Below are 25005 nucleotides of genomic sequence, written 5' to 3' on the forward strand. Positions count from 1 at the left end.
TCGGGAAGTATCTGGGGACTTTAGTGAAAACAATTTTAATAGTATGCAAAGGATGGAAATTAGAGTGAAAGGAATTGAGTTGGTAATGGGAGTTGATAAAACAAATGTCAGGGTCCAGATTATGTTTTTAAATAAGTATGGTGGAAATGTGAAGGAAGGAGAGAGAATGATAGCTTGATGGGAGAGGTAAAGTAGGGGGAGAAATTTTTAGAGCATAAAGGAAGAAAACTGGTATTCCTTAAGAACCTACGATGTATGGGATTTTGCTAGGCATTTTCATATATGTGAATCTTGAGTACCTGTGGTAGGCTACAGGAAATGAAGGAGGGAGAAAGAAGGAAGGAGATAGGACCAAAAAAAAAAAAAAAAAAAAAGAGAGAGGATGAAATAAGAAACACCAAGAGAGAATTTACCTTCTCTAATACAGAGATCATTGGAGTGGGATTAAAGAATGCAATGCACATGTATTTGGCTGCAAAGTTTCCGGAATTTTCTCAATTTGGGTGACTGACCTGAATAGCGGGTTTTTCTAAAATAGAAATAGACTTGTTAAAGTGACAGCTTGAGTTTAATAATAGCTACCATTTATAGAGCGCTTATTCAGTGCCAGACACTCTGCTAACCACTTCACATGCATTGACACCTTTACCAAACAACCCTATGATGGGAGTATTATTTTCATCCCCATTTTATATAGGAGGAAACTGATAGTCAGAAAATTAATTAAGATGCCCAAGGTCACAGAGCCATTATGCAGAGGAGCTGGGGTTTGAACTCTTGTAGTCTATGTCTAGAGCTTGTATTTTTAATTTCTGAATTAAACTGTCTATCCCATAACACTTCTGCATAAATTATACAACTATTCCTAATCCACTTGCTCTTATTCTGGACTAAGAGTCAGGTTCTGGCTATTTGACTTTCTACTGTGCTTAAAGAAAGGTACACTCTACTTCAAGAAGCTCATGAATATCAAAGCCTTAATCACAGCTATTCAGATGACATGAGTTCATGCTTTACAAACCAACCATGGCCCTAGTCATATTAAAATCAAAGTTGCAAAATAAAAAAACATTCTGAAAAACCTTGTCTGCTTCATTTAGATAACAGTGTGAAGAATGAATTGAAAGATAAAAATGCTAAGCATTTACCATTTCCTTCTCCTTTTTTTTAAAAAAAATTTAAGCCCTGTGGTATTATGCATGATATCATCAGGCAATTTGGTTTGAATATGTTTCATGCTGGACTGTGCAGATTACCCAACTAATGACATGCACACTCCTTGCCATTGTGACACCTCTCTTCTTACAAGTGGGAATTTCAAGTGACAGAGTAAAGCTGTTTGCTATCAATTTTGCAAAAAACACATCTGCCAGGTAGCCAAGATTTAGTTCAGAAACTGAAATCGATTAATATTCTAATTTGCTACCCGTCATTAGCGTCACAGTATATTATGCCAAGCCAAAAGTGATAACCTTTATATAACATATGCTCCTGAAGGAATTTGATTTTAAGGATGTGCTTTATTTTTGCTTATTATTGCTTCCTGCATATAAATCCTATTAGAAATGTCAATTACACAGGCAGGAAAAATTATGATGGATTAAAATGAAAGTGTAAAATACATACTATTACACACTTTTAATAAATGGCATGGCTTTTATTTATGATGCAGTGTTTTCTAACATTGATTTACCATATCACTTTAAGATTTTAGTTATCTTACTTTTTTCTTCCTAATAAATCAAGGAGAGTGCTAGCAATGTAATATTTTTAAGGGTGGTACTCAGATTCTTTGATATTCTATTATTTTAAGTTGCTGGTCAAAGGCAAATCTCCATGGACAAGCAGATTGTGTATCTGGTCTGATTTCCAGTGCCCAATAAAGGGACAGAGGACGAAGACAATGGTTTGGGAAGGAAAGAGATGAGATTACTCAAGAGAAACAAACGAAAGGAGAGTTTCATAGATAATTTTTTTCCAGCGGATTGCTTTCCTACTAATGAATAGGGAGGAAAAAATAAAGTAATAGCTGGCTCTGAGTGAGAAAGGCTAAAAGATAGAGGAGTTGTGACCAAAGATAGAAACAATTGCATTTTCTATGTTTATGACATAGTCAAGCATTAAAATGATGCTTTCATAAGTGTTGGAAATTTAAAATGTATGATTTAGTAAGATGCTTAAATGTGTCAGCATATTAAGGCCTCAAAGTCTAAGAGGAGTGGCTCAGGATACAAGTTAAATTGGTAGTCATTAATTCACCCATTCATCAAATATATATTTAGTGCCTCATATGTTCCGGGCATCAGCATGGATATAACCTTGAATAAAACAGACCCAACATATTGCCTTCATAGAGCTTACATTATTTTGGAATAAGCTAGAACAGTTTAAAACCAAATAATAAAATACATATATTTCAGGTATTGCTAAGTAATATGGTGGGAAATAAAGCAAGGATGGGGGACAGGAAATACTGGCAAAGGTGGGGTAAGATGAATGGATTGCAATTTTAAATAGTGTGGTTGGGGAGGTGCCAACATTGGGCAAAGACCAAAAGGAACTGGGTAAATGAGTTAGGCTCGTATATGGGGAGCATTTCAATCCTATAGTTATCAGCCTTGCCATGTGTCTCATATTGTTTATTCTTCCAGAGAGAAAGATGGTGTTAAAAGTCAAGATATGAATTTCATTTATGTTGTTCATTGCTTTCTCCCCTCCTCTAAAACACATTTCTCCTATGTAAACATTTTGAGAAAATATTCCTTAAGTGAAAGTTTGTACCCATAATATATGTATTTGGTTTATGCCTGGTAGTTATGACCTCAAAGTTATATCAAAAGTACCTGGAGTTTGTATATCAGTCCATTAACTCAGCGGTAGAGCAATGACAAGAACTGAGATTTTGTGTTTCCCATTCTAGTGTTTGATGTATTGGACCATCTTCATCTCTACTGGCTCACGAGTCTTCCTGCTAAGAATGGTAATTACTGACAACTGTGCTAAGTGTGTGTCTTAGACCAACTCGAATTTCTTAAAAGTGGACAGACAAATTAACAAGTTGCTAATTAATGAGGAATAAGAAGCTGATTCCTTGTATGCTTCATTTAGTTTTTCAGTGTCCTTATAGAATAATTATCTTATACATGTCATAAATCTCTCATTCGGATTATTTCAACAGCCTGCTTTCTCTTCTGCCCTTGCCTTTCTATAGCTTGCTACCCCAGCTTTTTTTTCCCCCTGTAGCAGGAATAATCTTTTAAAAAAAACTCAAGTCAGGGCTGGCACAGTGGTTCATGCCTGTAATCCCAGCACTTTGGGAGGCCAAGGCAGGCAGAACACCTGAGGTTGGGAGTTCGAGACCAGCCTGACCAACATGGAGAAACCACATCTCTACTAAAAACACAAAAAGTTAGCCTGGCGTGGTGGTGCATGCCTGTAATCCCAGCTACTTGGGAGGCTGAGGTAGAAGAATCGCTTGAACCCAGGAGACGGAGATTACAGTGAGCTGAGATAGTGCCATTGCATTCCAGCCTGGGCAACAAGAGTGAAACGCTGTCTCAAATAATAATAATAATAAAAATAATAATAATAATTAATAAAATAAAACAGAAAACCCCACCAAAGTCAGATCATGGGACACTTCTGCTCAACAAGGCATTTTATTTCACTCAGTGTAAAATCTAAGTTCTTTAGAACAATCGACAAGACCCCACATGACATGGTTTCTGCTACATTCAAATTCATCTTCTGCCAGTCTCCACCTCGTTCAATCTACTTAAGGCACACTGGGCTTCTTGCTCTTCCAGGTAGATTCTTGCCTAAGGGCCTTTGTCCTATTTGCCAGGTTTTGTGATATCCTCTCCTCCACTTCCTTCAGGTCTCCTTATGAAGGAAACCAGCCCTGGTCATCCCCAAAATAACAACCTTTTACGCTTTTCCCCTTCCCGATTACATTTACGCTCCTATATTTTTCCTTACATCATTTATTACTATATATTTTCTTCTTTATTAATTTCTAACTTCTTTTCCCCACTAGAATACAAGCTCCGTGAGTGCTAAATATTTGTTCTCAGCATTTGGGAAAGTGACTATACATAGTAAGTGTTCATACTTGAAGAAAAAAGACTAAGTTGTAGTTTAAGATTCAAATTAAATGCAACTGGAACTGAGGCAGAGCAAGATGGAGCAGTAGGACTCTGCAGATACCATCTCCCACAAAATCATAAATTTGAACAACTATCCATGCATGAAAATAACTTCACAAGAGCTAAGGAAACCACATGAAAGCTCACAGTAGCTGGTGGTAGCGTAATAATAAGAAAAAATACATTGAAGAGATAGGAAGGACAGTTCTACAACACCTGCATCACCCTTTCCCTAGCCCTAGGCAGCACAGGTGCAGAGATACTGTCGACTTGGGGGAAAGAGAGGGAAGCGAGCACAGGACTTTGCCTTGGACCCTAGCATTGCACCTGCGCAGTAAAACTCAGTACCAGGCAGACCCACATGGCCTTAAATTCAAGACCTATACTGGTGACTGAGCCTCTAAACTTGCCTTGGTGCCAGGAGGGACCACATAGCTCCAGGCTTCAGGCTTGTACGGCAAACTCGATATCTGGTATGTACCACCACTGGGTTTGTATCAGTATTCTTGGGCTTCAGGTCGCCCTCAGCAGCAGGCAGCATTAGTGGTCCTTGGCTTCAGCTGTCCCAGTACTGTGCTTGCTGTTGTGGACCTCAGGCTTCTGGCAGCACTCTTATGGCCATAATTGCCCTGAGATTCTGGAAGTGCCATGCTGGCCACAGCTGTCCCAGGCTTTGGTCTGCCCCAGTGCCATACCTGCTATAGTGGGCCCTAGGCTTCTGGCAGCACTGCACTGACTTCAGCTGCATCAGGCTGCTAGAGTACGTTAGTGTCCTTCCATTTGCATCTGCCCCAGGCTTCTTGCCCACTCCAGTGCTTCACCTGCCACAGTGGGCCCCAGGTTCTGGCAATGCCATGCTGGCTGCAACTGCCCTGGGCTTCTGATGCGCTCTAGCACTACACCCTGCTGCAGGACTTTCCCAGACAAAGCCTGTCTATGAGGACTGTGAAGACTGATGTAAGTGCCTATTTCTTCAAATGCACAGACATTGATACATGATCATAAAGATCAAGGAGTCAGGCAAACATATCACCAAAGGAAAAAAATAAGGTGTGAGTCACTGACCATAAATCAATGGAGAGGTATAAAATGCCTGACAAATAATTCCAAATAACTAAGGAAGCTCAGTGAACTTCAAGAAAAAAAAATGAGAAAATAATATGACACCAGAATAAGATATTTAATAGAGGTTTAAATAATAAAAAAGTATTCTTGAAGCTAAAAAATACAATGAATGAAATGAAAAGAGAAGTTGAGAAAAATATAATGAAAGAAAAAAATGCAATAGAGGGTATTAACAGCAGAACTGGTCAAACAGAAGAAATAATCTTTAATTTTGAAGACAGGCTATTTAAAAATAGAGAAGAAAAAAGAATGAGAAGAAATGAAGAAAGCTGATGGGATTTATGAGACAGCATCAACAAAGCAAACAATCAAGCCATAGGAGAAAAAAGAAGACAGAGACAAAGAGTGGGGAGCTTATTTAAAGTAGGCCAGGTGCAGTGGCTCACGTCTGAAATCCCAGCACTTTAGGATGCCAAGGCAGGTGGATCACTCGAGGTCAGGAGTTCGAGACCAGCCAGGCCAACATGGTGAAACCCCATCTCTACTAAAAATACAAAAAATTAGCTGGGCATGGTGGCAGACACCTGTAATCCTAGCTACCCAGGAGGCTGAGGCAGGTGAATCTCTTGAACCTGGGAGGTGGAAGTTGCAGTGAGCCAAGATCATGCCACTGTACCTCAGTCTAGGTGACAAGCACAACTCTGTCACAAAAAATAAAAATAAAAATAAAAATAAAAATAAATAAACAAACAAACAAATAAATAAATGGTAGCGGAAAATTTCTTAAACCTGGAGAAAGATGTAAATATACAGATACAGAAAAATCAAAGGTCTCCAATTAAATTCATTCCAAATAAGACTACCCCAAGACATATACTCAAATTGTCAAGGATCAAAGATCAAAAAGAGGATCCTGAGAGCAGCAAGAGAAAAGAAGCAAATAATATATAAGGGAGTTCCAATACATCCAGCAGCCGACTTTTCAACAGAAATTTTATAGGCCAGGAGAGAGTGGAATACTATAAAACATGCTGAAGAAAAAAACCGCCAACAGAGAATAGTGTACCCAGCAAAGCTATCTTTCAGAAATAAAGGAGAGATATAGGCTTTCCTAGACAAACAAAACCTGTGGGAGTTCATTACCACCAGGCCTGTCTTATAAAAATACTAAGGGGAGTTCTTCAAGTTGAAAAAAAATTTGCTAATGATTAACACAAAAATGTTTAAAAGTATAAAACTTGCTGGTAAAAGTAAGTACACAGCCAAATGCAGAATACTATAACACTGTGATCCTGGTGTGTCAATTACTTGTAACTGTAGTATGAAGGCCAAAAAACAAAGCGATTAAAAATAGTAATAGCTGCAATAATTTTTAAAGGAATATGCAATATAAAATATGTAAATTTTGACATCAAAAATTCAAAATGTGGACAGTGGAGGAGTAAAATTATAGAGGTTTTTTCATGATCAAAGTCAATTTGTTATCAGCTTAAAATAACCTGTTATAACTATAGATGTGTTTTGAAAACCTCATGGTAACCACATAGAAGAAACCTCTAGTTGATACACAAAAAATGAAAAGCAAGAAATCAGACATACCACTAGAGAAAAATCACTGCCTTCCCCACAAGGGAAGACAGTATGAGAGAAAAGAGAGGAATAAACAATGTACAAAATAACTAGAAAACAATTAATAATATGGCAGTAGTAACTATTGATAATTACTTTAAATGTAAGTAGGTTAAATTCTTCAATCAAAAGGCATAGAGTGACTGAATGGATTTTAAAAAGATTCAACTAAATGCTGCCTACACTTCACCTATAAGGACATACAGAATAAAGGAATGAAAAAAGATATCTAATGCAAATGAAAACCAAAACAGAGCATGAATAACTATATGTGTATCAGATCAAATACAATAAAAGGCAAAAGTTGTAAAAAGAAATAAAGGTAATTATATAATGATATAAAATGGTCATAAAATATATATAATGATTATATAATGATATATAATGATTATAAAATGGTCAATATTCAGCAAGAGAATATAATTACTGCAAACATATATGCACCTAACATTGGAGCACCTAAATGTATAAAGCAAATATTAATAGACCTGAAGGGAGAGATCAACTGTAGTACAATAACAGTGACTTAACACCCCATTTTCAGCAATGGACAGATCATCCAGACAGGAAATCAGTAGGGAAACATCACCTAAACTACAATCTGCATCTAATCAACCCAACAGACATATACATATTATTCTGTCCAACAGCTACAGAATACACATTCTTCTCAACTGCACATGAAACATTCCCCAGAACAGATCATATGTAAGGCCACAAAACAAATCTTAATAAATTTAAGAAGATTAAAACCATATTAAGTTATTTTTTTTCCTGACCACAATGATATAAAACTAGAAATCAAAAACAGAAGGGACTTTAGAAAAAATGCGCAAATAATGGAAATTAAACAACATACTCTTGAATAAATAATGGGTCACTGAATAAATTAAAAAGGAAACAAACATTTCTGGAGACAAAAAATATTAAGACAAATGGAAAAGAAAAACAATATAGCAAAACCTATGGTATACAGCAAAAGCAATTCTAAGAGGGAATTTTACAGAAATAAATGTCTATTTCACAAAAAGAAGAAAAATCTTATATAAATAGCCTAATGTTGAACCTCAAGAAATTAGAAAAACAAAGACAAACTAAGCTCAAATTTAGTAAAAGAAGGAAACAATAAAGATCAGAGCAGAAAGAAATGAAATAGAGACTACAGAAACAACAGAAAAGATCAACAAAACTGAGATAAACAAAACCGGGTTTTTGAAAAGTTAAACAAAATTGACAAATCTTTAGAAAGACTAACTAAGAGAAAAAAGAGAGAAGACTCAAATAAATAAGAAACAAAAAAGGAGATATTGCAACTGATACAATAGAAATACAAAGGCTCATGGGACTCTTATGAACAATTATATACCAACAAATTGGATAACCAAGAAAACATGGATACATTCCTTGATACATACAACCTACCAAGATTGAATTATGAAGAAATATAATATCTTAATAGATCAGTAATGAGCAAAAAGATTGAATCAGTAGTAAAAAGTCTCCCATAAGTGAAGACCTTATATCTTCACTGCTAATCTCTATGAAACACTTGAAGAACTAATACCATTTCTTCTCCAACTCTTCCAAAAATGGAAGAAGGAATACTTCCAAACTCATTTTACAAAGCCAGCAAAGCCCTGATAGCAATGCCAGACAAAGGTACTACAAAATATCAATTACATTCTTCACAGAAATAGGAAAAACAATCTTAAAATTTGTATGGAACCACACAAATCCCTAAATAGCCAAAGTAATCTTGAGCAAAAATAACATTTCTGGAGGTATCACACTACCTGAATTCAAAATATACTACAGGGTTATAGTTTTATACTACAGAGCTATAGTAACCAGAACAGCATGGTACAAGCATGAAAACAGACACATAGACAATGAAACAGAATAGAGAACTCAGAAAGAAATCTACACATTTACTGCCAACTCACTTTCAACAAAAGAGCAAAAAACCCACAATAGAGAAAGAGCAGTCTCTTTAGTAAATGGTGTTGGGAAAACTGGATATCCACATGCATAAGAATGAAACTATATCTCACAACATATACAAAAATCAACTAAAATGAATTAAAGATTTAAATATAAGATTCAAAATTATGAATCGAGAATAAAACACAGGATAAAAGCTTTATAATATGGTCTTGGCAATAACTTTTTGGATATGACCCAAAAAGTACTGTTAATAAAAGCAAACAGATGAATGGGATTATATCAAACTAAGTAGCTTCTGCACAGGAGAGGAAACAATCAACAAAATAAAGGGACAATCTACAGAAGGGGAAAAAATATTTGCAAACTATACACCTGATAAGGGGTTAATATCCAAAATATATAAGGACCTCAAACAGCAATAAAACAAATAACCCAATCAAAAGAAGGACAAACGACCTGACTAGACATTTCTGAAAAGAAGACATTTAAATGGTCAACAGAAATATGAAAAAAACGCTCAATACCATTAATTATTAAGGCAACGCAAATTAAAGTCACAATGAAATATCACCTCAAACCTGTTAGAATGGCTGGTATCAAAAAATCAAATATAGGTGTTGGCAAGGATGTGGAGAAAAGGGAACCCCTGCATACTGTTGGTGGGGATGTAAATTAGTACAACCACTATGGAAAATAGTATGGAGGTTTCTTTAAAAATTAAAACTAGAACTACCATATGATCCAGCAATCCTACTACCAAGTATGTATCCAAAGAAATGAAATCAATGTAACAAACAGATATCTGCACTCCCGTGTTTGTTGCAGAATTTTTCACAATAGCCAAGATATAGAATCAACCCAAGTGTCTATCAGTGGATGAATGGATTGTGGTACATCCACTTGAGAGATACCATTCAGCTATAAAAAATGAAATCCTGGCATTCGTGACAACATGAATGAGCCTGGTGAACATTGTTAAGTGAAATAATCCAGGCACAGAAACACAAATACAACATGATCTCACTCATATGTGAAATCTAAAAAAGTTGATCTCATAGAAGTGGAGAGTAGAATGGTGGTTACCAGTGGCTGTGGTGATTGAGGGGAGGTGGCAACTGGAGAGAGACGTTGGTCTAAGAATACATTTCAGTTAGAGAAGAGAAATAAGTTTGAGAGATCTTTTGTACAACATGATGTTTACTGTCTGCAACATGATATTTTGATACCTTGTGGAATAACTGAATCCTGTTAATTGCAATATGCATAATCTCACATAGTTATTTTTGTGGTGAGAACACTTTATATTCATTCTCTTAACATTTTTCTGGTATACATCATAGATATATTATTAATGATAGCTACCATGTTGTACAACAGTATGATTTTATCTGTCAATGTAAAAATAAAATTAAAAAATTAAATGTCACTGATTAGACTTAGTACTATACTTATCCAAATAAACTTAGGTCCAGTTTTTTTTAAATGACAATAAAGAAACTTTAAAAAATAACAATAAGATTTTTAAATGATGACAAATGAGTGACAGAAAATCAAACTTGCGATATTGGGAAAGCAAACTTTAACTATTGTTCAGAAACAGTCTTTGCAATGAAATAATTTCATAAATGCAAATCCAAAATAAATACAACAGAACCCATAAACATTAATATTCTTGAGAGAAACAGACATCGAAGAAAAGAATCTACTTATATTAAATACAAGCTGCAGACATTTTTTATAAACTGGATTTTCATTTATGAAGTATATTTAAAGACAAGAATAATATTCCATTTCCAAGAATATTTCATTTTATATTGGGATACTATCATTCCCATAATAATAAATTAAATGTAAATTTATAGTATATTAAAAGGAGTTCTGCTTTCTTTCCAATGGATGGGGTGTTTTTCAACCACTTATTTTTACCCAAGTACTAATATAGAATACTCACATGGAATTTTATGCAACTCATTCATAAACTTCTCCTTCAGCTTAGAAAAGGCATCTTCCTTTCCTTCTCCAGGACTGGCTGGCTCTGTGGCATTGCTTGGCAGAACAGTCGCGACAGTGGTGACTGGTGGGGCTGCCAGGGCCTCATGGTGACTCTCGCTCACCATTTTAGGTTCAGGTGAAGCTGTGAGGGGAGGGAAGCAAAGACAAAACAATTCAAAATGGCTTAACTGCTCCCACATCAAAGGCATCCCAGAGATGAAAGAACATCAGAGGTGGCACCTGCTCACTGGGTAAATAGTCCATTATTAGCATGTCGCTTTGTGTTGGTTCATGAAATATTTATGGAAACACAGAGAGTGAAGAGCTCTTCCCCAGAAGGTAAAGACCAGACATAGTTACTCAATAGTATTCTATTCCGACAATACTATGTATACTGTCAAATCTATTAGTTATTTATATAGCCAATTATTTGCTGTGTAGATTTAACTTTTAAACCATATCTTACCAAAACGTGTATGAAACAATTCTTGACAAAATACATGCTCTATACTTTAAATATTTAGTGTTTTCTAAAAGGAAAAAAGAGATAAAATATTTGTATTGGAAATGTTGATAAATAACATGCATTCAAAATGCTAGTGACTTTAAAAATAGTTATAAGTAATATTATTCATAATATTGATACTCTAAGATGTTATGAATGTATTACAGTAATTGGTTCTTGAATCTTATTTATTGATGGTAAGTTTTCACCTCAGTCACTTTTTTGACATTTATTGTAAACAATACTCTGATCAATAATTTTCTTGTCTTGTTGGGTAATTTTTTTATGTCACTATAAATGTGGCATGGCTGATTACATACATCAAGGTGCTGCTAATGAAACACAACTTATAAGTTTAGTTATTTTACTTTATTTAGCTTATTTAAGTAGAATATTTTATTTTATTAATTCATTCAATTGTTCAAAGTATTTGTTTACCTCCTAATATGCCAAAATAATTAATAAAGTAATCAGTAAAAACATCTTAGCTGTGAATTCAGAAGACATCAGTTCTCATCCTCTTCACTAGCTACCTAAACTTTAACAAGGCATTTGACTTCATAATTTATCCACCTTCTGAAATACGAAGAACTAAAACCTGCCCTTCCTAGATTTTTCTTAGAACACGTGAAGGTACAAATGTAAGGAAGGTATTCTAAGAGAGTAGAAATGAACGTATATTCTCCAATCTAAAAACATTCCGGATTTTGTAATTCTCCTGCACGACTTAAGATTTCAGACTTTCTGAGGAAAGAATGTCATGATTTGGGGCAGAAATAGAGAAGTAAAGAGGCCTGGACAGGATTCATTTCATGTTCTCAATAGGAAAGTAGATGAACTTATAAAAACCTTTTAATTTGCAAAGACATGGAGATAACCAGCAAACAAGATTTTTTAAAAATTGAAATTTAGTCTGGGCGTGGTGGCTGACTCCTGTAATCCCAGCACTTTGGGAAGCTGAGGCAGGCAGATCACTTGAAGTCAGGAGTTCGAGACCAGCCTGACCAACATGAAGAAACCCCATCTCTAGTAAAATATAAAAATTAGCTGAGTGTGGTGGTGGGCACCTGTAATCCCAGCTATTCGGGAGGCTGAGGCAGGAGAATCGCTTGAACCCAGGAGGCAGAGGTTGCAGTGAGCCAAGATTGTGCCACTGCACTCCATCTTGGGCTACAAGAGTGAAACTCTCAAAAAAAAAAAAAAAAAAAAAAAAAAAAGGAAAGAAAAGAAAAGAAATTCAAACAATGTGTGAGTTAGTTATGCATACTTACATATTTAGTGAAAGTACAATAGAAAATAGAATAATCTCAGATGCGTAAGAGTTTTATTACAATCTTAATCAAAATTCAGAGATTTTGGATCTACTTCCAAGAGATCATGGCTGAGGCTAACACATACACATAGATAAGAATTTTTATTTTATAATTGACTAGTTCTCTCTTTCTCATTTATGAGATAGGGTCTTGCTCTGTTGTTAGGCTGGAGAGCGCTGGCGAGATCATAGCTCACTGCAGCCTTGAGCTCCTGGGCTCACATGATCCTACTGGTCTCAGCCTTCTCAAGTATTCGGATTACAGGTGTGAGCCACCACACCTGGCCTCGTTCTCTTTTTTAAGTTTTTAATTTTCCATTACTAGCTACTAATATAATCCTAAAGGGTAGAATTGGACAGATATTGGCTCAGATCTTGTTTTTCAGTTTCTTCATTTGTAAAATGAGGATAACCAGACCAAATCTGTAAGGATTTTATGAGTATGAAATAATTTACGCAAAAAATTTAGCATAGTGTCTGGCATATTAGTTGGTTCCATTGATCCATTGTTCCATTGATCCACTGGCATATTACTTTGTTCCATAGATCAGTGGATCAATGGAACAAACTACCAGTGGATCAATCAATTGATTGCTCAATTGATCTATCCATCCATCTCTAATAGCACTTGGCCTCCCAGAAATGTGGAAACTTTTTGTTTCCAACTCAAGTCACATCCCAGAAGCTTTTCCTGATTATCTGATTTTGTTCAGTTTAGGAGCCCATCTCCCTGGAAAACTTTGAAGTATTGTTTGCTCTGTTGATACAGTTTGGGTGAAACTGTTGATGTTAATGATGTCCTAACTTTTGTATTTCATTGAGTCAGTCAGACTAAAATTGTACACACACACACACACACACACACACACACACTATTATGTACGTATTCAAAAAATTAATTTGTTCCTTTGCTGTGAGAAACACCGGATGTGATATACATTATTACTTATCTCTGTACAGGATAGTTGAAGATATTTGAGGAATTATGGCTTACTGTAGAATTTAAAGGAAATGATCGAGTTAAATGAAAATAACTAAGTATAATAGCTCCGTCATTACATTAAAGGTATATTGCTCAACTATGTTTCTGCATAATTTTTGTCTAGTTCTAGAGGTGGGATATTGTTGCTGGTCATTCAGACTGATGTTCAGCTGCTACCTCCAAGTGGCTACACAGTTGTTTCTAGGCTTTGTGTGTACTGATAGCTGGATCCTCCTTCACTTCTTGAGTTGTTAGTTTTCATTTTACTCCAGCTTATACTTGTATATAAAATTTTTCTACATATAGTTTGAAAGACATAAAAGACTATAGGAACAATAAGACTTTTGCTAAGTAGGGTCAACATTTAGAAAATGTTCTTAAAGTTACCCAGCTTCTTTTTTTTTTAAGGAAGCAAAGAATGTTTCTATAATTTCCAAACCAATCCTCTATAGACATAAAATATCTGTGGAAGGTGTTCATCAAAAAAGTAAGAGCTATAAGCTTTTAACTCTTACCAGCCAATGATATTATCCCTATTGTTTCTTATTTTTTTAATAAAAAAATTGTAAGAAATATAGACAAAGTTCTTTTTACTTAGTGCATGCCACTGTGAAATTTAAAAAAATCATAAAATACAAAAATGTAATGGGTAATTGAGGATCTAACATATTGACAAAGAAAGACTAAGGGATTGCTTAGTGTTTTATTTTTATTTCTTCATATCTTGAGAGATAATACTGTTTGTAAATAGCAAACCTAAGAATAGTTACTTGGTTCTTGAAAATTCACATTTATGGAAATAAAATGCTTATCAGGAGGCATCATTTTGTGGATGATAAAATTAGTTGATTATTCAGTCCTGGCTAATGTGATGACTTCATTTTTTATTTTTTATTTTTTATTTTTTTGAGACAGGGTATTGCTCTGTAGACCAGGCTGGAGTGCAGTGGCACAATCTCTGCTCACTGCAACTTCCATCTCTTGGCTTCAAGCAATTCTGCCTCAGCCTCCTGAGTAGTCAGTATTACAGTCACCCACCAACACACCTGGCTAATTTTTGTATTTTCAGTAGAGACGGAGTTTCACCATGTTGGCCAGGCTGGTCTCAAACTCCTGACCTCAAGTGATCTGCCTGCTTCTGCCTCCCAAAGTTCTGGGATTACAGGCATGAGCCATGGCTCCCAGCCTGATGACTTTATATTCTTTTATGTACACAGTTTGCTTATTCAGAAAAAAAGATATTCTACTCAGTCTTTAAAAAATAAGCTAACAGTTACTGAGCACCCGCCAAGCAGTTTAAACATATTAAAGCATATAGTAGTTTTCATATTATTCCCATTAACAATTATCACCCATTTCATAGGTGAGGAAATGAAGTCATAGGAGGTTATACAGTAAAACCCAGACAGTTAAAGTCATACAGTAGTAATTAATGGAGTTGGGATTTGAACCAAGGTGTCTTAGCCACTGTAGTATCAGGAGACTTGGAAACTATGAGATAAGTATCTAACATAATCCTGGTTTTTGAAGGAGTTTTTGGATACAACTCACAGTAGGAGGTTATTTTACATTGTCATCCAGTATACACACTCTGTCTGCCTAGATATTATATACTGAAGAGAAATTTCACATAAAAACACTTCTGTGAAATACTCAGATATATTCAATTCTACTCTGTTCTTTATCACTAAAAAATTCTAGTTGTATCTCAAAGTTGTGTACATTAGTTTTACAATCCACTCATGATTTGAGACCTATAGTTTGAAAAATCACTAAAATAAAGGACATATTAATATAAAATAACATCAAAAGGAGCTAATACTAACTAATGATTCCATTTATTAGGCACCTACTTTGTGCCAAAATACTGTTGTTGATATTTAGGGAGAAAATTCTCAATTCCTATTACAACCCTGAAAAGTAACTCAATCTTATTTTACAGAAGCAACTGGAGTGCGGCTTTCCCAGGACTAAGTGATTGGTCCTACATAGATTTAGTCTGATCCAAGGTTCCTTCTACTGGTCTACTCTACTAATAACATTTAAGCATCATTAAACAATTAAATCAGTACTGAAGAAGTATTTATGATTTTCTTTTGAATCTATTTGCCAGTAAATGGAAGACACAAGTCATCTTACTGAAAGGAAACATAGTGCTTAATTTTAGAGGCACAGTCATTTAGTTTGTTAAAGTGGAATTCAGCATCCTGAAATATACCAAGAAAAATATTATTGAATAGAAAATTAAATTATCAAGAAAAATATTATTGAATAGAAAATTAAATTATCAAGAAAAATATTATTGAATAGAAAATTAAATTATCTTCTAAAAGAAAGTCCAGCACAAGCAATTTTCTTTTTTTTTTTTTAAATTTTACTTTAAGTTCTGGGATACATGTGCAGAACGTGCAGGTTTGTTACATAGGTATACATGCGCTATGGTGGTTTTAAGCACTGCATGCATTAGGTATTTGTCCTAATGCTCTCCCTCCCCTTGCCTCCTACCCCTGATAGGCTCTAGTGTGTGATGTTCCCCTCCCTATATCCATGTGTTCTCATTGTTCAACTCCCACCTACGAGTGAGAACATGCAGTGTTTGAGTTTCTGTTCCTGTGTTAGTTTGCTGAGAATGATGGTTTCCAGCTCCATCCATGTCCCTGCAAAGGACATGAACTCATTCTTTTTTTATGGCTGTATAGTATTACATAGTGTATATGTGCCACATTTTCTTTATCCACTCTATCATTGATGGGCATTTGGGTTGGTTCCAAGTCTTTGCTATTGTAAATAGCAGCACAAACAATTTTCAAAGAAAGAAATACAAACTCCTTTCCTTCCTAACAAAAAATAAATTAAAAACCTTAATTTCACAAATAAAGAACTGAAAATTAAAATAACAGTGAGAAGATATTCATTTATAAATCTGGCTAAATATAGATAGTGAAAGTGAGTGTACAAGAAACTGGGCAATTAGGAAGGAGACTAGATTAGTAGGATACTTTATAGATACCAAACTAACAGAACATATCGAAAGCTTTAGAAAGGGTCATTTTTCTTCTAGGAATTCTCAATAAAAATTAATCTTAAATGGATATAAAAGCAATTTAATATAAGGATGCTTATAGTAACATTATTTACAATATTAGAAGTACCAGAAATTATCCAACAGAGAGACTCTTAATTATAATGATCTATAAAATGATGTTATAAAAATTATCTAAAAGGTAGCCATCTATAAACCTGGAAATACATGGGAGTGTTAGGTAAAAACACAAATTATGAGACAGTATATAAAGTGTCCAATTTTTCTTTAAAAAATCTTTTGCAGAGAAGAGGTTGGAAAGACGCATTACAAAGTGTTAGCCTTGTGGAAGAATATCCACTTTTCCCCTATATTTCTACATTCTCAATATATTGCAGACCTGAATTATTTTAAATTATAAAAAGAAAAAAATGTTTAAAACTTTTATTCTGGGGAAAACTGGATCTTGCAGAAGAGGTTTAATTTCCTAATGCCAGATTTTCAAAACAAACAAACAAAAACCAAACAACTTTAAAATGTAATTCAGAAGCTAAATCTCAAGAACGAATGATGCAGCTACATATTTAGCAAATATGTAAAATGGCCACTAGTTAAAATACAATGTAGAAAAGATATGAAGGTATCATTAAAGTTTATACTTTTGTTAGAACTAGAATTTGATCCAGCAATCTCGTTACTGGGTACCTTTCCAGAGGACAAGAAGTCATTATATGAAAAAGATAGTTGCACAAGCATGTTTGTAGCAGCACAATTTGCAATTGCAAAATCATGGAACCAACCCAAATGCCCATCAATCAACGAGTGGATAAAGAAACTGTGGCATATTTATATGATGGAATACTACTCAGCCATGAAAAGGAATGGGTTAATGGCACTTGCAGCAACCTGGATGAGATTGGAGACTATGATTCTAATTGAAGTAACTCATGAATGGAAAAGCAAACATTGTATGTTCTCACTGATATGTGGGAGCTAAGCTATGAGGACGTAAAGGCATAAGAATGATTCAACGAACTTTGGGGACTTGGGAAAAGTGGGAGAGGGGTGAGAGATAGAAGACTACAAATATGGTGCAATGTATACTGCTTGGGCGATGGGTGCATCAAAATCTCACAAATCACCACTAAGGAACTTACTCATGTAACCAAATACCACCTGTACACCAATAAGTTATGAAAAATGAAAAAAATATGAGATATGAAAAATAGTTTATAGTTTTGTGGTATAAAATGAGGAAAATTAGGACTTTGGTTGCTATGACAATTTCCCTCTGTCCCCTTAGAATTATTCTTCTTAATAGGACTTTAATTATACTTATCTCTAGATCTACAAATTAATATAGATTTCTCAGATTACATAGTAAGATAGTCTACTATGCTGTAAGAGCATCATGATTTTTAGACAAAGCATTACTTCCATCTCTATTTAAGTATTGTATTTTACAACAATAGCGTGCAAAATTAAATCACATACAGGAGAAGGTCGAAAAAATATTACTAAAAAAGTCTTCTAAAGCAGAAAAGTCCCATATTGAAACTAACTCTTGGAATAATTATTAAAAAGAATCTGGGAGATATTATGGAAGGTGTTAGAGTATATTTTGAGGCAAAGGGCAGAATGTAGTGATTTTATTCCATCCAAGTTTCCCTTGATCTGCTGTGGGTGTAGGTAGAATCCATAAGTGAGGGCCACGTCTATTTACTTCTTCCTATGCCCTGTGGCTTTCGAGAATAAGGATTTCAGCCTCTTCCCTCAGCTTCTAGAAGTGCTGCCTGCTGATTGCTCACAGTCAGGGAGTCACTCCAAAGAAATTGCCCTTGACCAAAAGCAGCTGCCTTGCTGAGGGTTAAGCCCCCTTACCCAGGAATAGCCTTCACGCAATGAGTGGTGGATGCTGGTCTTGATTTAGTTCATCTCTGAAGGACACTGTAGGATCAGCTAAAGCCTGTTGTAATGGCGTATCAGTTCAGCAAGCATCTCCCCTTCTGTACATCTGCTTCCTTCAGTGTCTTACATGGAGAACATTTCCTAGTAAACTACCTCTGATTGAGAGCAGGTTCCCAGGGAATCTGACCTATAACACCTACTCTGAAATATTTTTGGAAAAAAAATGAACCACTGTCAAAACTTTCATTTAAATTCTTTCCAAATCCAAAGATCCTTAGGCAGTTAAGTAAAGTCTAGCAGCATATCAAAATCTTCCACAAGTTTGCAGATGTTTGAATGTCAGGCTCGAGGTGTATCTTCTCTCTAGTTCAAACACAATTTCTCTTGAGGGAAGTAAGAGGGAAGCAAGAGATTGTACAGCCCTGTCACTATGGAGGAGAGCTGACTTATATGGCGGTAGTTCCAAAGAAAGGACTATTGATGAAAGGTAGTTTTTCAGACCTTGGAACAACTGGAAGCCCAGCAGTCTGGCTAACCTAAAACACACAGGTGCCTGGATGATTCTTCCCTTTTTCCCAAAATGGATCTAGTTGCCTCCAGATTTTACCCATTTAACAAGTCACAAAAGTTTCCTCAGAGGTGTAGGGATAATTTTTTAAAGTGTGTGCCTTCCAGGAAGTATTTCTCATAGTGCTTTTGCAAATTGAATATAACTGGGCCGTCTTAGGTTTACTTTAAGAATAGAACAAACATTCTTACCCGTTGTCACAAATCCCACAATACAAACATTGAAGAGGTGTGTAGAGGCGTTATGCTGAAGGTGTCTTGGGAGAATGCAAGCAGAAGGAAATATTGTATGCTCACCAGCTGTCTTTCCTAAGAATTCCCTTTAAACATCTCTGTTCCCCCTGGTTTCTGGCTCTATAGAAGGTGCTATATGTCTTCTCTCTTCCTTCTTCAGAACTTCTCCGCAGCTTCCGAAGCCCTATTGGCTTTCCTTCTCATATCCCTCTCTCCTATCTGCCTCTCTTCTTGCTCTGATCAAAATGCTCCAGTCTCCAGTTTCTCTTATAACCTCTCCTTGGTCTTAACTTCTTCTTTTCTTTCTTTGATTATTGTTTTTCCCTAATGGGAGAACAACGGTCACTTTCAGTTAGGTCTCCCTTATCATGTACTAAAGACTTGATGTAAGTAATGAGAATTTAGTGAGCTTTATGCTTTGTGTGGAGTTGGAGAACAGGAGAATAAGATATCAATTCACACCATTAAAGCAGCCCATGAATTTCTGCCTGCTGACCCTTCCTCCCATTATGGAAACTCAAATACGGCCCCACAATGGCATCTCCTGAAACCAATAGTGGTAAATTACAACTCATAGATATCTTTTTGACATAGTTAGGTAATTGGGAACATGACTCTGATTTCCAGGAAGCAGGTGGGAAAGCATGAAGAAGAAGTAGCAAATAGGACCCGGAATTAGGAAATTTGGGCTCAATAAGGATAAGTGCAGAGAGATGCAGCTGTAAGTTTCTCAAAATGAACAAATAGCTTAAAAGGAAAATGTTTCTGTTAAAAAACCAGGGGTTAAACTGTTTAAGTAGCTAGTTAATCCTACTTCTAGAGGTTGGAAAACTGACTTACCAACTTGCAAATTTCATATTGTTAATGAGAATTCTTTCTTGTCTTTTTCTTATGTAAGGCAATTTAGTTTGCTAGATTCTTCAGTGTTCGTTCCCCACCAACCCTATCTCTTCAAGATGAGCAAAAGCTCAGGAGCCATCTTTCTTAAAGGTGGAAGGAGACTTTATATTATATTATATTAAGAATTCAGCTGTTTTCCCATCTAACCCTAATTTTCATTGTTTAAAAATCATAATAACATCCTGTGTCAAAAAGTGTCATTTTATTTTTCTAGATTTATTTCCAAGCTGGCCCAACTGGTTTAACATCTCTATATCTTTTTTTTTTCGTTTTTCAAGCTTTGTTTTTCACTGCATGTTCTCACTCATAAGTGGGAGCTGGACAATGAGTACACATGGACACAGGGAGGGGAACAACACATTGGGGCTTGTCAGTGGGGCAGGGAGAGCATCAGGACAAACAGCTAATGCATGAGGGACTTAATACCTAGGTGATGGGTTGATGGGTGCAGTAAACCACCATGGCACACGTTTACCTATGTAACAAACCTGCATGTTCTGCACATGTATCCTGGAACCTAAAATCAAATCAAATTAAAACAAACAAAAAACTTTGTTTTCTCTGAGGAGAAATGGATGTAACCCCTGATCCTAAAGGTGGTGGGTGGGAGATGTACGCAAAGTATGAAATCCAGTGTGTGCCCATCGATAGCTCCTTTTCAGTAAAATTGTTCTCATGGCTCTAAAGGTGGAAATGAGCTCATGCACATTGTGTGACGACCCCCTACAGCATAGTCACAGCAAATTTAAGGAGGAATGTGTACCTGATTCAAGGGCAGCTCACTGGACAGAGGCCAATGACACTGTTTAGCATGAAAAGGTGAGTTAGGCCAATAAGAATCATTCGCTAGAAATTTAAACTATGAAAACCTTTGAAGAAACTAAGGCATAGAGAAAAAAATAAACATGCTCATTGTCACAGAGTTAATAAGTGGTGAAGCCAGGATTCCAGTATGGCTATCTGATCCCAGGGCTCACATCTGTGATCACTGTGTAATCATCCTTGCGGTTACTCCACTTCCGTTGGCCTGGTTGTCACCTCGATCTGGGTTTCAGTATGTATTATCTCACAAATACTAACACTTGATGATGATCTAAGTATCTGCACCTTATAATCAAGAAAGTACTGTGTAGAGTCACTAGTCTTGTTAGTTTCTGGATCATTTGAATTTATAGCCAGAAGTGATGAATTTTGTCCGTAACTCTTCACTCTGCATTCCTAACTGTACATGGAAGGAAGACTGTTAGAACTGACAGCATTGTGTGATGTGGGATCCTATCATGGAAGCTAAGGAAAATGCCATGGAGACTGATAGTTGAGTGATGGCTTAAACACTCAACTGAATACATTCTTTCACAACATTTTTTTTGCACATTTTTTACATCTCTGAAATGGGGATTTTTCTTAAAATCTGTGGTATCTTACTATCACTGTCTGCCAGGCCCAGTTGTCATTTGCTCAGTGTACACTCAACACAGTTATTATTCCTACTGATGTTCCAGTCAACAAATCACTCAAAGGTGACTTAAATAAGGGATCTGCATCTGGGTTGTCATCTGAAACCTTCTAATATTGGCTTTACCATCAAAACTAGCAGAATGAGAGTCAAGCAATTTGGAAGGTTTTGGAGGCAACGGTAAAGCAATATTTGCAGAAATGGTATGTGAAAAAAAGAGCGTTATCAAATCTGAGCATTGAGAACAGATTTAGAAATTTTAGAAATTCATTAACTAATTTATTTTGCTCTTATTTTTGTTTTTTTGTGTGCACAACAGTGACACAATGAAATCTGTCTAAATAAGTCTAAATCTTTTAATACAAAATAGAAATTCAAATTACATGAAACCATATTTGAAATTGTTTTGCAACATTCTTTCTTAGTGCTATATAAAATAACAGTGCATCTTGTAATTAACAGTCTCTTAGAGTACATGAAATACATATTTCCTAAAGAATGAGGAGAAAATATGAGTATTGTTTATAAATAATGTATTGGAAAGGGAAAACTTTAAAAAAAATTTAAACAAACTGTGTTTCTCGTTCTCAGAAGATCAATTACAATGATATTTAGCAACTGTAGTCAATATAAATTTCAGAAGAACTAGCTAAAATAAAAATAAATCCATGAGCCAAGTGAAAACTATATTCATTGCTATGTTATTTTCCCCTCTGGACCTATATTATTGAGAATAAAAGAATGGAAACAAATAGGCAAAATATGTCCAAGAGAAAATTCAAGTACTGAATTATGATAATAATATACAGAAAATCAGAAGGTTTTATACAAACCTGAAAATTTTCCACCTATAATAGTGATATGAATCTTAAAAATATGGTACATTAGAGTTGTAACGAAAACATATTCATTAATGAATTCACAAGTTTAACATTGTTTTGCTGATAATCCACTTATGCATTCGTTTCTCTATAAATAAAATATTTTATCATTGCAGTTTCAAAAACTACATTTATTTTAAAAGTGCCACTGAATAATGTAGAATATTTCTGGCTTTAAAAAGCCTCCCAAGATTTTAGTAGGAATGGCAGGTTCATAACCAAGAAAATATATGAGTTTTTTTCAAATGCATTATAAAAACTTCAGGTGGATTTTACAGTGTTTTAAAAAATGTTACAACAGGAGGCCGGTCATGGTAGCTCACACCTGTAATCCCAGCACATTGGGAGGCCGAGGTGGTTGGATTACGAGGTTAGGAGATCGAGATCATCCTGGCTAATACGGTGAAACCCCGTCTCTACTAAAATTACAAAAAATTAGCCGGGCGTGGTGGCGGGCTCCTGTAGTCCCAGCTACTTGGGAGGCGGAGGCAGGAGAATGGAGTGAACCTGGGAGGTGGAGCTTGCAGTGAGCCGAGATCGCACCACTGCACTGCAGTCTGGGTGATAAAGAGAGACTGTGTCTCAAAAAAGAAAAAAGAAAAGAAAAAGAAAAAAAAAGTTACAACAGGAGTAAAGTCTCTCTTTTTTCTTTTTAATTTATTTTTGATAGAAGAGGGAGATGTAAAGGCCTAGAGATGGAAATGAAATCTTCCATGGATCAATTTGACAGAGCTTTTCTAAGTACCTGTGCTCATTGAATAGAATATTAATTGAAGTGATCTCTAACTTTTGTATAGTAAGATGGTACTAGATGCTTTTGGTAGTTACGAAGAGATATAGCTTAGCTGAAGCAAGCCAAATGACCCTCATAGTGTTTTTTTTTTTAATAGAAGTTACAGATAAATAATTTGGAATTTCCGTTCTCTGTTGCTTTGCTGAAACTCAAATCTGAACTCTTGATTTTCTGAGCTGCAGGCACTTGACAGAAAATATGAGCTTGCAGCTCACAGCCCTCTTTTATCACACTGTGTTCAAACAGTCATTGTTTTGTCACGCAGTGAAGCAAAACTTTAAAATCCATCTATACACAGTTCAGATTGAGGTAAACAGGATGATGGAAAATGTTGCAACCTATCAGTTATAAATAATATATTAATAAATAAAAATATCTAACATTTATGAAGCTGATACTATTACCTAGACATTATTATAAGTGTTTTAAACATCTAAGCTCATATCATGCTCACAAAATAAACCCCATGAGTCAGGCAATATTATTACAGTGTCATTCTATTATAGATGAGAGAACTTGCCAAAGTTTGCACAGCTAGTAAGTGGTGGAGCCAGGATTTAAATTGAAACAGGCCAGCTCTGAGTCCATGGAAGTCTGCCTCACTAATAAATGAGTAGATAAATGTTGATCGAATGAATAAACTGTGTGTCTACAATGTGTCCAACATTATACTAGGTGCTTTGAATAATTCTCAAGTAATTCATTCACCACGTGAATGCCTGGGGATACAGCCATATATGCAGATGGTTAAAATCCAAAATATACTCTAGTATAAATAATTATAGGAGACTTCTCCCCAAATTCTACCTTCTGTTATGTGCCAATGAATTAATTTGGGGACATGAGACAAGAACGAACAGTATCCACAATCTACGAAACAATAAAAGCAAGATTGTTGGCTGTTTACCTAACAGTATGTTCGTTTTTTACCTAACAGCTATTCCTTCCTTTCAATTTAAGATACTCCCTACCCCCTTTTTTTTCTGACAAGTACTGCTTTGGGGAGATTACCTTATCCCTGTTTCATGAAAAAATCTTATTAGTCTGTATGTTGATCATGGAAATCCTATTCTTTTTGCTGATAGTTGGTTTAGGCAAGGGCATATGAGTCAATTTGGAAATGTAATATAAGAGGAATTCTGTTGGGTGATTTCTGGAAACGTTTTTCTAACTTTTCAAAAGACATACAGAGGAAGCAATATCTCCTTTGCTGGGTGGTGGTGTGTTTGCATGTGGTACCTGGAACTGCTTGCAGCCATGTTGTATGAGAGAATCTGGTGAAAGGTAAGGCAGATAGATACTCTATGGACAGCGAGCTATAAACTGAAAGTAACCATAACCTCACAATGGTGTTGAGCACTGTGTTAATCAACCTATGACCACCATACCTTGGGACTTCTTATAATGGAAAATAATACATTTCCCTTACAGTTTAATTCAGTTTGTATTACATCTGCCAAAAAAGAGCATACACAAATACTTAATAATCTTATTTTTGCAATAAAAAATTTTATTTTTTCCATAGGCTTATTATCTACTAGGCAAAGCTAACTTGCCTTGTTGCTAATACTCTTTACCTGCGTGTGCCTCTGACTCCCAGCTTTTGATTATCAATAGGTCTAAGAGATTTTCATTACATTTGTTTTCCTATTCAAAACAGCGTTGTGTCT

The 25005-nt window shown here is 35.5% G+C and overlaps 1 protein-coding gene across 4 annotated transcripts in view; it reads right to left on the reverse strand.

Annotated features, from left to right (window-relative positions):
- LOC105473309 (synaptotagmin 1) overlaps positions 1 to 25005 on the reverse strand; it is a 593369-nt gene that overhangs the window by 229778 nt on the left and 338586 nt on the right. For all 4 annotated transcript variants that reach the window (XM_011727061.2, XM_011727059.2, XM_011727060.2 and 1 more), the window contains one exon: positions 10735 to 10917. In XM_011727061.2, the coding sequence (XP_011725363.1) occupies positions 10735 to 10900 (166 nt within the window). In that variant the 5' untranslated portion in view covers positions 10901 to 10917. The remainder of the gene's footprint in view (positions 1 to 10734; positions 10918 to 25005) is intronic.

Source organism: Macaca nemestrina, chromosome 10 (genome assembly GCF_043159975.1).
Source record: "Macaca nemestrina isolate mMacNem1 chromosome 10, mMacNem.hap1, whole genome shotgun sequence".
Taxonomy (NCBI): Eukaryota; Metazoa; Chordata; class Mammalia; order Primates; family Cercopithecidae; genus Macaca; species Macaca nemestrina.